At 39.7% G+C, this 10,515-nt stretch overlaps 3 protein-coding genes across 3 annotated transcripts; 1 reads left to right on the top strand and 2 right to left on the bottom strand.

Moving 5' to 3' along the window:
• The first annotated feature begins 3,168 nt into the window (after window positions 1-3,168).
• Window positions 3,169-6,602, top strand: BJY04DRAFT_101971 (rRNA-processing protein UTP21). Its single transcript, XM_073707944.1, has 5 exons — window positions 3,169-3,330; window positions 3,382-4,890; window positions 4,952-5,200; window positions 5,262-5,900; window positions 5,978-6,602. Exons 1-5 carry the CDS (start codon window positions 3,196-3,198, stop codon window positions 6,554-6,556), a joined length of 3,111 nt encoding a protein of 1,036 aa, XP_073576194.1. The 5' UTR covers window positions 3,169-3,195; the 3' UTR covers window positions 6,557-6,602.
• On the bottom strand, window positions 6,356-8,868 carry BJY04DRAFT_101963 (XPG domain containing-domain-containing protein). The gene is made up of 2 exons (XM_073707943.1): window positions 8,304-8,868; window positions 6,356-8,245 (listed from the first exon to the last, which is right to left on the bottom strand). Exons 1-2 carry the CDS (start codon window positions 8,570-8,572, stop codon window positions 6,649-6,651), a joined length of 1,866 nt encoding a protein of 621 aa, XP_073576193.1. The 5' UTR covers window positions 8,573-8,868; the 3' UTR covers window positions 6,356-6,648.
• BJY04DRAFT_101976 (uncharacterized protein) lies at window positions 8,693-10,413 on the bottom strand. The gene is made up of 4 exons (XM_073707945.1): window positions 9,914-10,413; window positions 9,658-9,864; window positions 9,453-9,605; window positions 8,693-9,377 (listed from the first exon to the last, which is right to left on the bottom strand). Exons 1-4 carry the CDS (start codon window positions 10,292-10,294, stop codon window positions 9,165-9,167), a joined length of 954 nt encoding a protein of 317 aa, XP_073576192.1. The 5' UTR covers window positions 10,295-10,413; the 3' UTR covers window positions 8,693-9,164.
• Window positions 10,414-10,515: the final 102 nt, after the last annotated feature.

The following is a 10,515-nucleotide window of genomic DNA, read 5'->3' as shown; positions in this document are numbered from 1 at the left end:
CTTTTTTTAGTATTATTTTCTTTTCTTCTTAGAAAATATTATATTAAGTTTTATTAATTAAGGTTTATAAGGGTCTCTTCTACTAAAAGTTTCTCTAGCCTTGTTAGTATAGTAACCTTTATAATTCTTATTTTTTTTAGGTAATAGTACTATCCTCCCTTATCTTAGTAATTATATTATTTCTTTAGCTTCCTAAGCTAGTTTCTAATATAAGATACTAGATTATATATTTTTATTAATATTTTTAGCCTTAGTAAAAAGGCTAACTTCTCTTAAATATTATAATCCAAGGCTTTTTTAAAATAAAATATAAATATATTATCTTCTTATATTAAGTAAAATATAACTTATTAAAATTCTAAGATAAGCTAGCTAATATCCCTACTAGCTTATTATAATTTATTAATTTTTTATTTTATATTTCTAATTTTATTAATATCTTTAAAGACTTAAGCAAGTTATTCCTTAAAAATATTATAATTTTTAAAGATTTTCTTAGTATTTTTAAGTAAATTTTTATAATTAGTCTCTTATTATTCCCTAATATAAGGTTTAAATTATTTATATACTTTCCCTAAGAAATAAGTTAATATAAATATAACCTTGTTAAATTTACTAGATAGCTTGTCTATATTAATATTAATAAAAATTTATATCTAAGTAAAAAAGTATTAGAGCTTAGATTATTTACTATTAAATAATTTAGGAGTTTTAACCTTAATAGCATTTATCTTAAGGTAGTTCTTAAATATATTAATATATTTCTAGAGCTATTTAATCTTATTATTAGTACTAGTACTAGTAAAAGTATTAACCTTTTTTTTTAAGTTAATTAATTAAGGAATTAATACTCTTAGATTAACTATTTATCTACTCTTATATAATTCTTATATTATTAGCTAGCCTAGTAAGTTATTATTAAAGTATAATATTTTTGCTAGCTAAGGTAAGCTAAGCTACTAACTTATTAGCTTAACTAGTAAGTTAAAATATTATTTTAGTTTTTAAGTTAATTTAAAATACTCGCGTTAACTAGTAATTAATTTATTATAAAAGAATTAATCTCTAGCTTCTTCCTAACCCTAGTAACTTTTTATAAGCTTATAATACTTAACTTAACTTACTTAATCCTTTCTCTAAATAGCTTTATATTTAACTAGTATAAAAACTAGTTATAATTAAAATCAAGCTTAATTAAAATAAGTAAGGCTAAGTATCTTATATATAAAATACTTATAAAATAGTTTATACAATTATATTACTATTTTAAAAGTAACTCTAAATAATAATATAGTATTAATTATAAAGAATAAGTAAGACTAGATATAGTAGTAATAAGCATCCTTAAATATTTTTTATAATATATTATTTAGTATATTAATAGTAAATAGTTTAGTATATTATTTATTCTTAGCCCTATTATCTATATACTATCTTATATACTAAATATCTTGGCGGTGTAATAAAGGTTCCTTCTTCTAATTAGTTCTTATTAGTATAGTTAGAGTTCTTCCTGTTAGCAGTGGACTTAATAGGCTGTCAGGCTCCCGCGGCTGGTTATGTCTTAACATATAATTCTTATTTATATATTTAATAAAATTAATAATTAAAGCCTTAAAAACCTAGAGATTAAAATAATAAAGAACAAGAATATTATAAACTAAAGAATAAAGTTAAAAGTTATAAAAATAAAAAATAATATAAAGCTTTATCTTAAAAATAATAAGATTTATATTCTTAATAATAAAGTAAAAATAACTATAAAAATTATTAAGGAAACTAAAGCTAGGAGTAGTATTTTTATAAAATATATATAAAAAATAAAGATATTAAAATAAAATAATTATATTATTATAAAATAGCTAATAAACCTAGATAATATTTAGGCTAGAAAATAAATTGTAATAAGTAAATAAATCATTTACTATATTATATTAGCTAATAAAAAATAAATATAATATAATTAATAGTTTAGTTAATATCTTTAAAATAATATTAAGTACTAATAGATTATTAGTATTAAGTATTACTAAAATACTAGCTATTATAGGAATACTTATGCTAAGTATTATAAAGTATATTATTATAAAAGTAAATAAATAAGCTAGTTATAAAAGATTAAGAAAAAAATAGTTAAAAAAAGTTAGTTAAAAAAAGTTAAGATAAGGAAAAGAAGATCTTATATAGTATTATAATAATTATATAATACTTAACTTTTTGTAATAAAGATAATACTTATTAAAGGTAAATTAGGACCTGCCAAAGTAAATAAAAGAGAATTTATTATATTTAAAATAATAAAGTAATTAAATATTATATTTATTAAAAAAAAGGGGTATTATTATAAGCTAGAGGCCTTATATAAAAACTTAATAATAAACCTTATTAAAGTACCTAATTAAGACTAGTATATTATATAACTACTAAAGTTTTTCTTTATTTAATATATACCTTACCTTTTTAAACCTTAGTAATTCCTTTTATACTAAAAGGTATAGCTATGTTTATTATCAGACCACTGCCCCTAATATTAAGGTCCTAGTTAATAAAGTATTTATAATATTTTAAAAATAAGAATAGTAATTAACTAGCTAAAATATATAATTATATTATTAAATTAGTATTAAACCTAATTAATAAATTATAAAAGTTTTATATAATTATTTTTATAATTATAATTAAAGTACTAGATATTAATTTAATAAATTAACTAATAAATTAATAAAAATAATAAAAATATTAATAAAATCCTAGCTAGTAACTATTATATAATTAGTAAAGTCTTAATATAACTATATAATAACTTTTTTCAAAATAGTGATTTCCTAGTTCCAAAAGTAATAAATTAATAAAAAATAATAAATTAAGATAAAATTCAATAAAAATCTAATTTTTTTTTTAAATATATTACTACTATAAAAAGCATGCTTTAATTAATAGTAAGATAGATAAACTTATAAAATTCTTAGAATAAGTAATAAAACTAATAAACAGCAGAATAGGATAGAATAACTAAAGACTAGTGGTAAGCTAACTTCTGGCTGTACAGCCATGTTGGCGATAGTGGTCTAATAAAAGGTTCCCCCAAGCCCCACATATGATAAGGTTTAATGACTTAGTCATCTTATCCCATAATCCTAAAAAAAACTTTCTGACAGCAGTGCTTAGGCAAGAGATCTAACACATTCAGGAAAAATGTCTTCATTAGAAAACGGCAACGAGAACTTCTCACTGCCTATTGCAAAAAGGCAAAAAATAACAGCTACTGATGCTCATACCTCACAGGAGAATCGGCATATTGTTGGGTCAAAGATTTTTTCTCCGTTTCGCGTAGGTCCCCTTTTGAACGAGTGATTGGGCAATATTGATCAGAATTGGTAGACGCTTGGATTGGTATCGCCTACGAATATCCCCTTTACCTGCTCCCGACTAGGGAAATCTACATTCCAGATAACGACATCTGTCGGACATTGTCTACATACATACGACTTGCGACAGGGGCTCAAGCTGGTATTTATCAGTCGCCCCCAGACTCCACATGGCATTACTGCTACATTCGCATGGCAAGATAAAATCTTCGCAGCATGGGGCGAGCCTGGGGCTGGAGGGGCTGGGGGTGTCTGGGTGTACAAACGGGGCAAGAAAATTGCCTCCTTGGAGGCTTCTACAGCACCCCCAGAGACCATTGAGCACCTCGTTGTTTTTGGTTCCTGGATAGTGGGGTGCTCTCGGAGCTCAGTCAAGGTCTGGAAAAACGGATCGTATGAGTTTTATACATCCCTCACTCATGCTCGTGCCACTGGGGTCTCTGGGGAAGAGGCTCATGCAACCCAAATATGCAATATGCCTACATACCTCAACAAAGTCCTCATTGGAATGTCTGATGGAACCGTCAATCTTTGGAACGTGAAAACTGGAAGACTCATACATAGTATCCTCCCTGCCTTTCACAATGTCGGTGCCGTCACCGCGCTTCAACCCAGCCCTGTGTTATCGGTTGTCGCGATTGGCTACAAAAATGGGTCGCTCTCCCTTCAAAACGTGGAGACAAGTCGCCCACTATTCTCCTACCAACCACAGACGCCACAGGCGCAGGCTATAACTTCCATCACCTTTAGGAGTGATGGTATCGGGGCCGGAGAAGATGGCCGACAGTCCGGGGCAATGGCAACTGCCAGTGTAGCCAGCGGCGACGTTACGCTCTGGGACTTGAACCGTGGCGGCCGCGTAATGGGTGTTCTTCACAATGCGCACAAGGTCTTGCGCCACGACTCAGGGTCGGGTATAAATCATATCAGATTTCTCGATGGGCAGCCAGTTATAGTGTCCACAGGAAAAGATAACTCCCTCCGGACATGGATATTTGATGAGACTCCATTCTCGCCGATTCCCAGGCCCCTACACTCAAGGCGAGGTCATTCTGACACCTTAACAACTCTCTCATTCCTGCCCTCGTCTTCTGACGGCTCCGAATCCGCTGCTAAATGGTTAGTGACTGCGAGCAAGGATCGCAGTTTATGGGGGTTTAGTATCCGAAAAGACAGCCAAAACACCGAACTCTCGCAGGGCTCTGTTGACCATAGCGCCAAACGGACGAGCAATACTCGCTTAATGTTGGGAGTCGACTTTCTGGATAGCCAAAGCAGTAGTAGAGCGCCTGAAATCACGTGCATCGCGTGCTCTCTCAATAGAGATGGCGGAGTGGGTGTATCCGCCGCAGGCAACATTTGGTCGAACCCTAAGACGACTGACACAAGCTCCTCAAACAAAACCGGATGGGAGAGCATTGTCACAGGTCATCGCGGCGATAAATATGCTAGGACCTGGTTCTGGGGCAAGAAGAAGGCAGGACGTTGGGCTTTCGAAACCACTGACGGCACTGAGGTCAAGGTACGTTTCTCCATTAGACTATCGAAATCTTTTGTCAATATTAAACTCATTCGCGTTATAGAGCGTCGCTATATCTCAATGTGGCACATTTGCTTTGGTTGGCTCTACCGGGGGTAGCATTGGCATGTTCAACATGCAGTCGGGCCAATTACGACAAAACTATCCCTCCCAAAAAGCAAAGATCAACTCGGGCAGTGACTTGAAGCGGCAAATTGAACCCATACGAAAGCATACAAAAGCAGTGACTGGGTTGGCGATTGATGGCTTGAACCGTATGGTTGTTAGCTGTGGCTTGGATGGCAAGGCTAAGGTTGGATTCCTTTTGAATCATTGCTTAATTTATTACTGACATTGTGGCCTCGTTTTGCCAGTTCTGGGATTTCCAATCTGGACTGCTTATCAAGGAACATGACTGGTACCCAATGACGGCCATCACGGGGTTGCGCTACAACAACTCGAGCGAACTTGTTGCATTTAGTTGTGACGATCTCTCCATACGTGTTGTTGATATGGAAACTAAGAACATTGTTCGCGAACTCTGGGGCTGTGCTGGCCAGATAAATGATTTCACCTTCTCTAACGACGGTCGCTGGGTAATCGCTGCTTCCATGGATTCTGTTGTGCGTGTCTGGGACTTACCTACTGGTCATCTGATTGATACATTTCGTGTATCTAGTACCTGTACTTCCCTGGCCATGTCTCCAACTGGAGATTTTTTAGCTACAGCTCACGCAGATGGCGTCGGCATAGGTCTCTGGTCAAACAGGAGCCTGTTCATGCCGATATCGACACGAAATTTGAACGTGGATAACCTTTCAGACGCCAATCTCCCTACCTCCTCTGGCGAGGGGGGAATGGGGATCCTTGAGGCGGCATTTGCGCCAAATATTGACATACGTGATAACGAAGGTCCGCTCCTTCAGCCAGAGCAACTAGGCCTGGGAATGTTAACGCTGAGCGCGGTTCCCAAAAATCAGTGGCAAACGCTGGTCCACCTGGATCTAATCAAGGTATGGCCTTTAACTTGCTTACTCCCCTGTTCTTTATTCGGTTTGCCCAGAACTTACGGATTAACTGTTTTTTCTAGGAAAGGAACATGCCCAAGGAACCCGCCAAAGGTCCCGAGAAAGCACCGTTTTTCCTCCCGGCGCCTTCAATCCACCCCTCTCTGAATGAAAAGGCCAGCCAAACGAGTCACAAAACAGACAGTCGGCTATCTCGCGTCACTAGAACACAGCTCTCCACAGGAAACCTCACGGGCTCCCGGTTCTCGTCACTATTAACAGCCGGTGTTTCCTCTGGAGATTTTGATCCGTTTTTTGTGGAGCTGAAAACCATGACTCCAGCGAAATTGGAACTCGAGATCAGATCCCTCGACCCTCATGTCAAAAAGGGTCAATCCGAACTGTCGGCTTTTGTTTTGGCGCTTACCAGTCGCCTCGTCTCTAAGAGTGATTTTGAGCTCGCAAATGCTTGGATGGCAGTCTTTTTAAGAGTACAATCTGACCTTGTTGCAGCGTGCTCTGAGCCGAGCGACGCGAGTGATACTGGGCTGCGAGATGCTTTAAGTGTCTGGACCCGCGTCCAGCAAACTGAAACGCAACGCTTGTCGAGCCTAATCGGTTATTGTCGCGGTGTGGTTGGGTTTCTCAGGTCGTCCCGCTAGGGTCGAATCTTAAAATATATTCGTGTTGATTGAGTCGACTGAACTCCTTCTTTCCAACATGTATATTCAAAATTCTAGCAGCTGAACTAAATTCACTGCTCCCGTAGCAAAGCATACATGTTGGACACATTGTTAAGTAGAATAGTATCATGGGCATCAGTCCGCGCGGTTGCGATGGTGGAAGAAGCTGAACAGCGATTACCTCTGTCTGTCTCATGAGTGTGACTTAGTGATTGACCCCTCTGTGGACATCCAAACGTGCCAGAAAGCTGTGCGATCGAAACTTCAGGCGCACAGGGCTTTGCTCGTCGAGTAAAAGTTTCCGCTGCAGTACGCAGTGGAGGTAGATTGCCAAGAGTATCCTTGAGATTGATTGCTACAGCTTCGTGGGGGTTTGAGATACTGAGTAGTTGCTTCAGGATCCGCAAGGAATACAAGGCAGCATGTATCTGTGCTGTTAAGTGAAGATCCGGCCACCCAGGCCGTTTGCCCATGTAACCAACACTCATGAATCGCTTAATCCGGTGCAAATCATGGTGATCAGGTTGGGCTTCTGCGCCGTACGACTCGTGTAAAGCAAACATAGCCCAGAACCCTGGAAACCCGCTATCTGTTCCGAAGTTGGCTTTAAATGAGTCTAAACGAGCGGACAGTGCCCTCAGCTCTGTCGAGATCCACGGTTCATCACGGAGCTCCATTCTGTCCTCGGCAATCCGTTGACCGCGTCGGATAAATTCACTGACATGACTGTATCTTTCATCACTTGGACGAGAGAGGTTCAGGATGGAATAGGCAACATTTCGAACTGAGCGGCTTTGTACCCATGCACATCGCCTGGAATGGTCCTCATTTAGGATTGGAAGATAAATATGCAGGTCTTCTTCAGCCCTATTGGTTCTGTATTGCCAAAATAATTCGGAGACCCTTGCATCAAGCAAACCAAGTGGTCGCTTCATTATCTGCTGTGCGGAACTGTCATTTTGATATTCCTCAACAAACGAACTATATCCCGATGGGCCTGCCAACACAGCTGAGCTTTTCGATAGCTGTATCAATTCTACCAGTCCAGCTTGCGGATGGGCTTTCAAACAATATGCAAGCGAGATCAAATTGGAGATACCCAACCGTTCGGCAATCAGGGCTGGTTGCAGCATGGAGGCTTTCAATTGAGTTTGGGCCGGCCGAGCGAGGTCCGATAAACTCAGTTCAACAGAATCCAAGAAAATAACAGAGCCATTCTCTCCAAGATCAAATAAAAGGAGATCGGAGTCGTTTGTGAGTATGCAAGAGCCAGTACGCCTTGCTTCGTAGGCACAGAAAGCGTCAGCTTCTCCTGGCACCATCGTTGTCAACTTTGCCCAGGAAATGCACTCAGGGTGAAGCACAGGTAAGACACCCGCGGTTATATTAGACATGTTATCATTATCCCAGCGATATTTCAAGTCTTCGAATACCGCCGAGACCATGAAGGGGTTGGTGGGGAGGTTCCCGAAATTCGCAGATGTTGGGCGGCTGCGCAGAACATGTTCGGGTTTGATGATTCGTTTAGGGTCGTGATTTTGAGTTGTTCCGAAGCCATTCTTGGTTGTTGCACAGAATAGCTCGAGTCTTCTTCTCTGGCTTTCAAGCCGGGTGAGCCGAGTCTCGCGCTTTGATGCAGGCAACGCGCCATCGAAATAAATGCCCTTGCTGTTTAATGACTGTCAGCTACGGTAGCTCAAGACATGTGAATTCCATATGCATGTACATATCAACACCGAGTGTTCTCAGATATACCAAATACAGTATGACTCCGTAGCTCACTTCGTCGCAGGTAGGCAAGGCATCAATCAAATTGTACCCTGAACCGGAAAACCAAGATAGCAATCTTGCATAAATATTGTAGACTAGGCTGGGCCCGTCAATCACCGCGGAAGAGATACCTGAAAGGCCTTCTGTATCGGGCCCTCTCACACCCTGGAGTAGCACAGTCCGAGAGAATGGCAGCAGATGGTATCGTAACCGTGGGATACCCATCTTATGTTGAGAAGGTCGGTGTTTGGCAATGTTTGCGGCATCTCCCGGTCATCCGACCCAAACCCAGCTGTACTACCAGTACTCCGGAGCCCTTAAAGCTCACCTAGGCTACTGGTAACTACTACCCCCACAATACCGTACGACCGTGGCGCCTTATTGAATTAGGTGACTACACAAGCATCGTGTGCGAATTGCTGATACTACTATACGCGCCCGGTGGTCGGCTCGAGAAATCCCACTCCCGCACAAGATCCGAGTCTGCCAGTTCGTGCTGTTGGCGAACTTGCACCCTTCAATCGTTGCACACTGTCTCTGACAGGAGGTGGAACCTTGGTATAAGACTAATCCATAAAAATTCGACCACTCAGTATCTGAATAACCTGCTGCCTTTCAATCGGATATACGGCATTCTTCTATTACTACACGTGTTCAGGTTGCTGTGCGGCTGTTACTGTTCAGTGAATGAGGCACAAATAACTGAAGGAGAAGACGCCTGATTGACGGCCTAACAGTAAAATTACACCTCCCGAGCGGATCACAGAAGCATTCATGCTGACGGTACAACAACGAAGACAGTGACCGATAATCATTCCTAGTTGATGAAGCTATCAAGCAGTGCCTTTGCCGCTACAAGTTCATTTTCTTCATAATTCCGGAGATGTGGCTCAAGAGAGTACTGGGTTTTGAGCACTTCCTCGAGCTTCTTTCTAGCTAGGGCGTGTAGGTGCTTCAGGGTTTCTTTCTCAACAAGGGGATTTCCAGGTAACGTTTCGGGGGATTTGTCAATCACGAAACAGGAAGTAGCCTAGATTACGAATTAGCTCGGTAAAACGGAAGGAGAATCATATCAAAGCTCAAGGTACGGGGTATGGCTGCCTACCAAAGATAGACCATAGAAGCCTCGTAAATAGTCATCACAGAGTTCAACACTTCGACAGAAGTGACTAATAGCCAATTGTAGCTGTTTATACATGGCTTCCCCTTCCAGTGAATTGGCGTAGATGTAAGCAACCTCGCCTAAGCGAGCGTGAACCTAAACCGGATATCAATATCCTCCCGGAGAGTAAGAGAGGAGTATACCATACATTCCACGCGTGTGGCACAATCAACAAAGCTTCCTCCAAGCTGAATATTGCTTGTGTGCTCATCCCTTGCGACTGGTATAATTCTCCAAGCTCACACCAGGCCTCGGCATCTGTTGGACTGGCGTCAAGGAGCTGTACTAAACTGCTAATAGCATCTGTGGGACGAGACAACGACTGCATAAGCGCAATCCGACGTTTGAGAATTGGCTATGAAAAGTAAGTATGCTGGTTTGAACTGACATGCAGACAAACAAACCAGGTTAACAGGATTCTGCAAAAGAATGTTATCGTATTTCTTTAGGCATTGCTCTAATTTGGGTTTGTCTTCGGTGATCGCCTCATCATATAGACCTCGTAAGGCCATCACTCTTTCGTTCGACGAGCCGAACCGATACGATAGACGGTCCAAGCATAGCAGAGCGGATTTGTCGTCAGCAGACTGTATGCAAGAGAAGAAGAGCTTTTCTATGACATTGAAATCTTCCAAGCTTCCACGACTTTGAAATGGGAGGACATCGAGAGATCTTCCAGGAAGTCGCCAACTTAGAATGGCTGGCGCTTGTTGTGAACGGTGAAGAGCTGTTCTGAGGTCCGAGCCGGAGCCGTGACCGGCACTGAGGTTAGAGGAAATAGCCATCAAGACGATTGGCAATTCTATGTGCGCATTTGCAATGAGGACAGAAATAAGGTCGCAAGTTTTTGGGCGATGTTCTAACAATATTTATGACGAATGATCCATGCACCTTGCGCTGATGGAGACTTAGATTTAGATTTCTCTGAAAGGGCTACGTTCCTGGCTGCCGAGGACCTGTTCTGTTCCCGTGACTCTGGGACCTCCTTATCAGTGTCACCCGTTTA

Source organism: Aspergillus karnatakaensis (assembly GCF_047715665.1).
Source record: "Aspergillus karnatakaensis strain CBS 102800 unplaced genomic scaffold BJY04scaffold_4, whole genome shotgun sequence".
In the NCBI taxonomy this organism is placed as follows: domain Eukaryota; kingdom Fungi; phylum Ascomycota; class Eurotiomycetes; order Eurotiales; family Aspergillaceae; genus Aspergillus; species Aspergillus karnatakaensis.
Note: the sequence above shows the minus strand (reverse complement) of the source record. Positions and strands in the feature narration are given on the sequence as shown.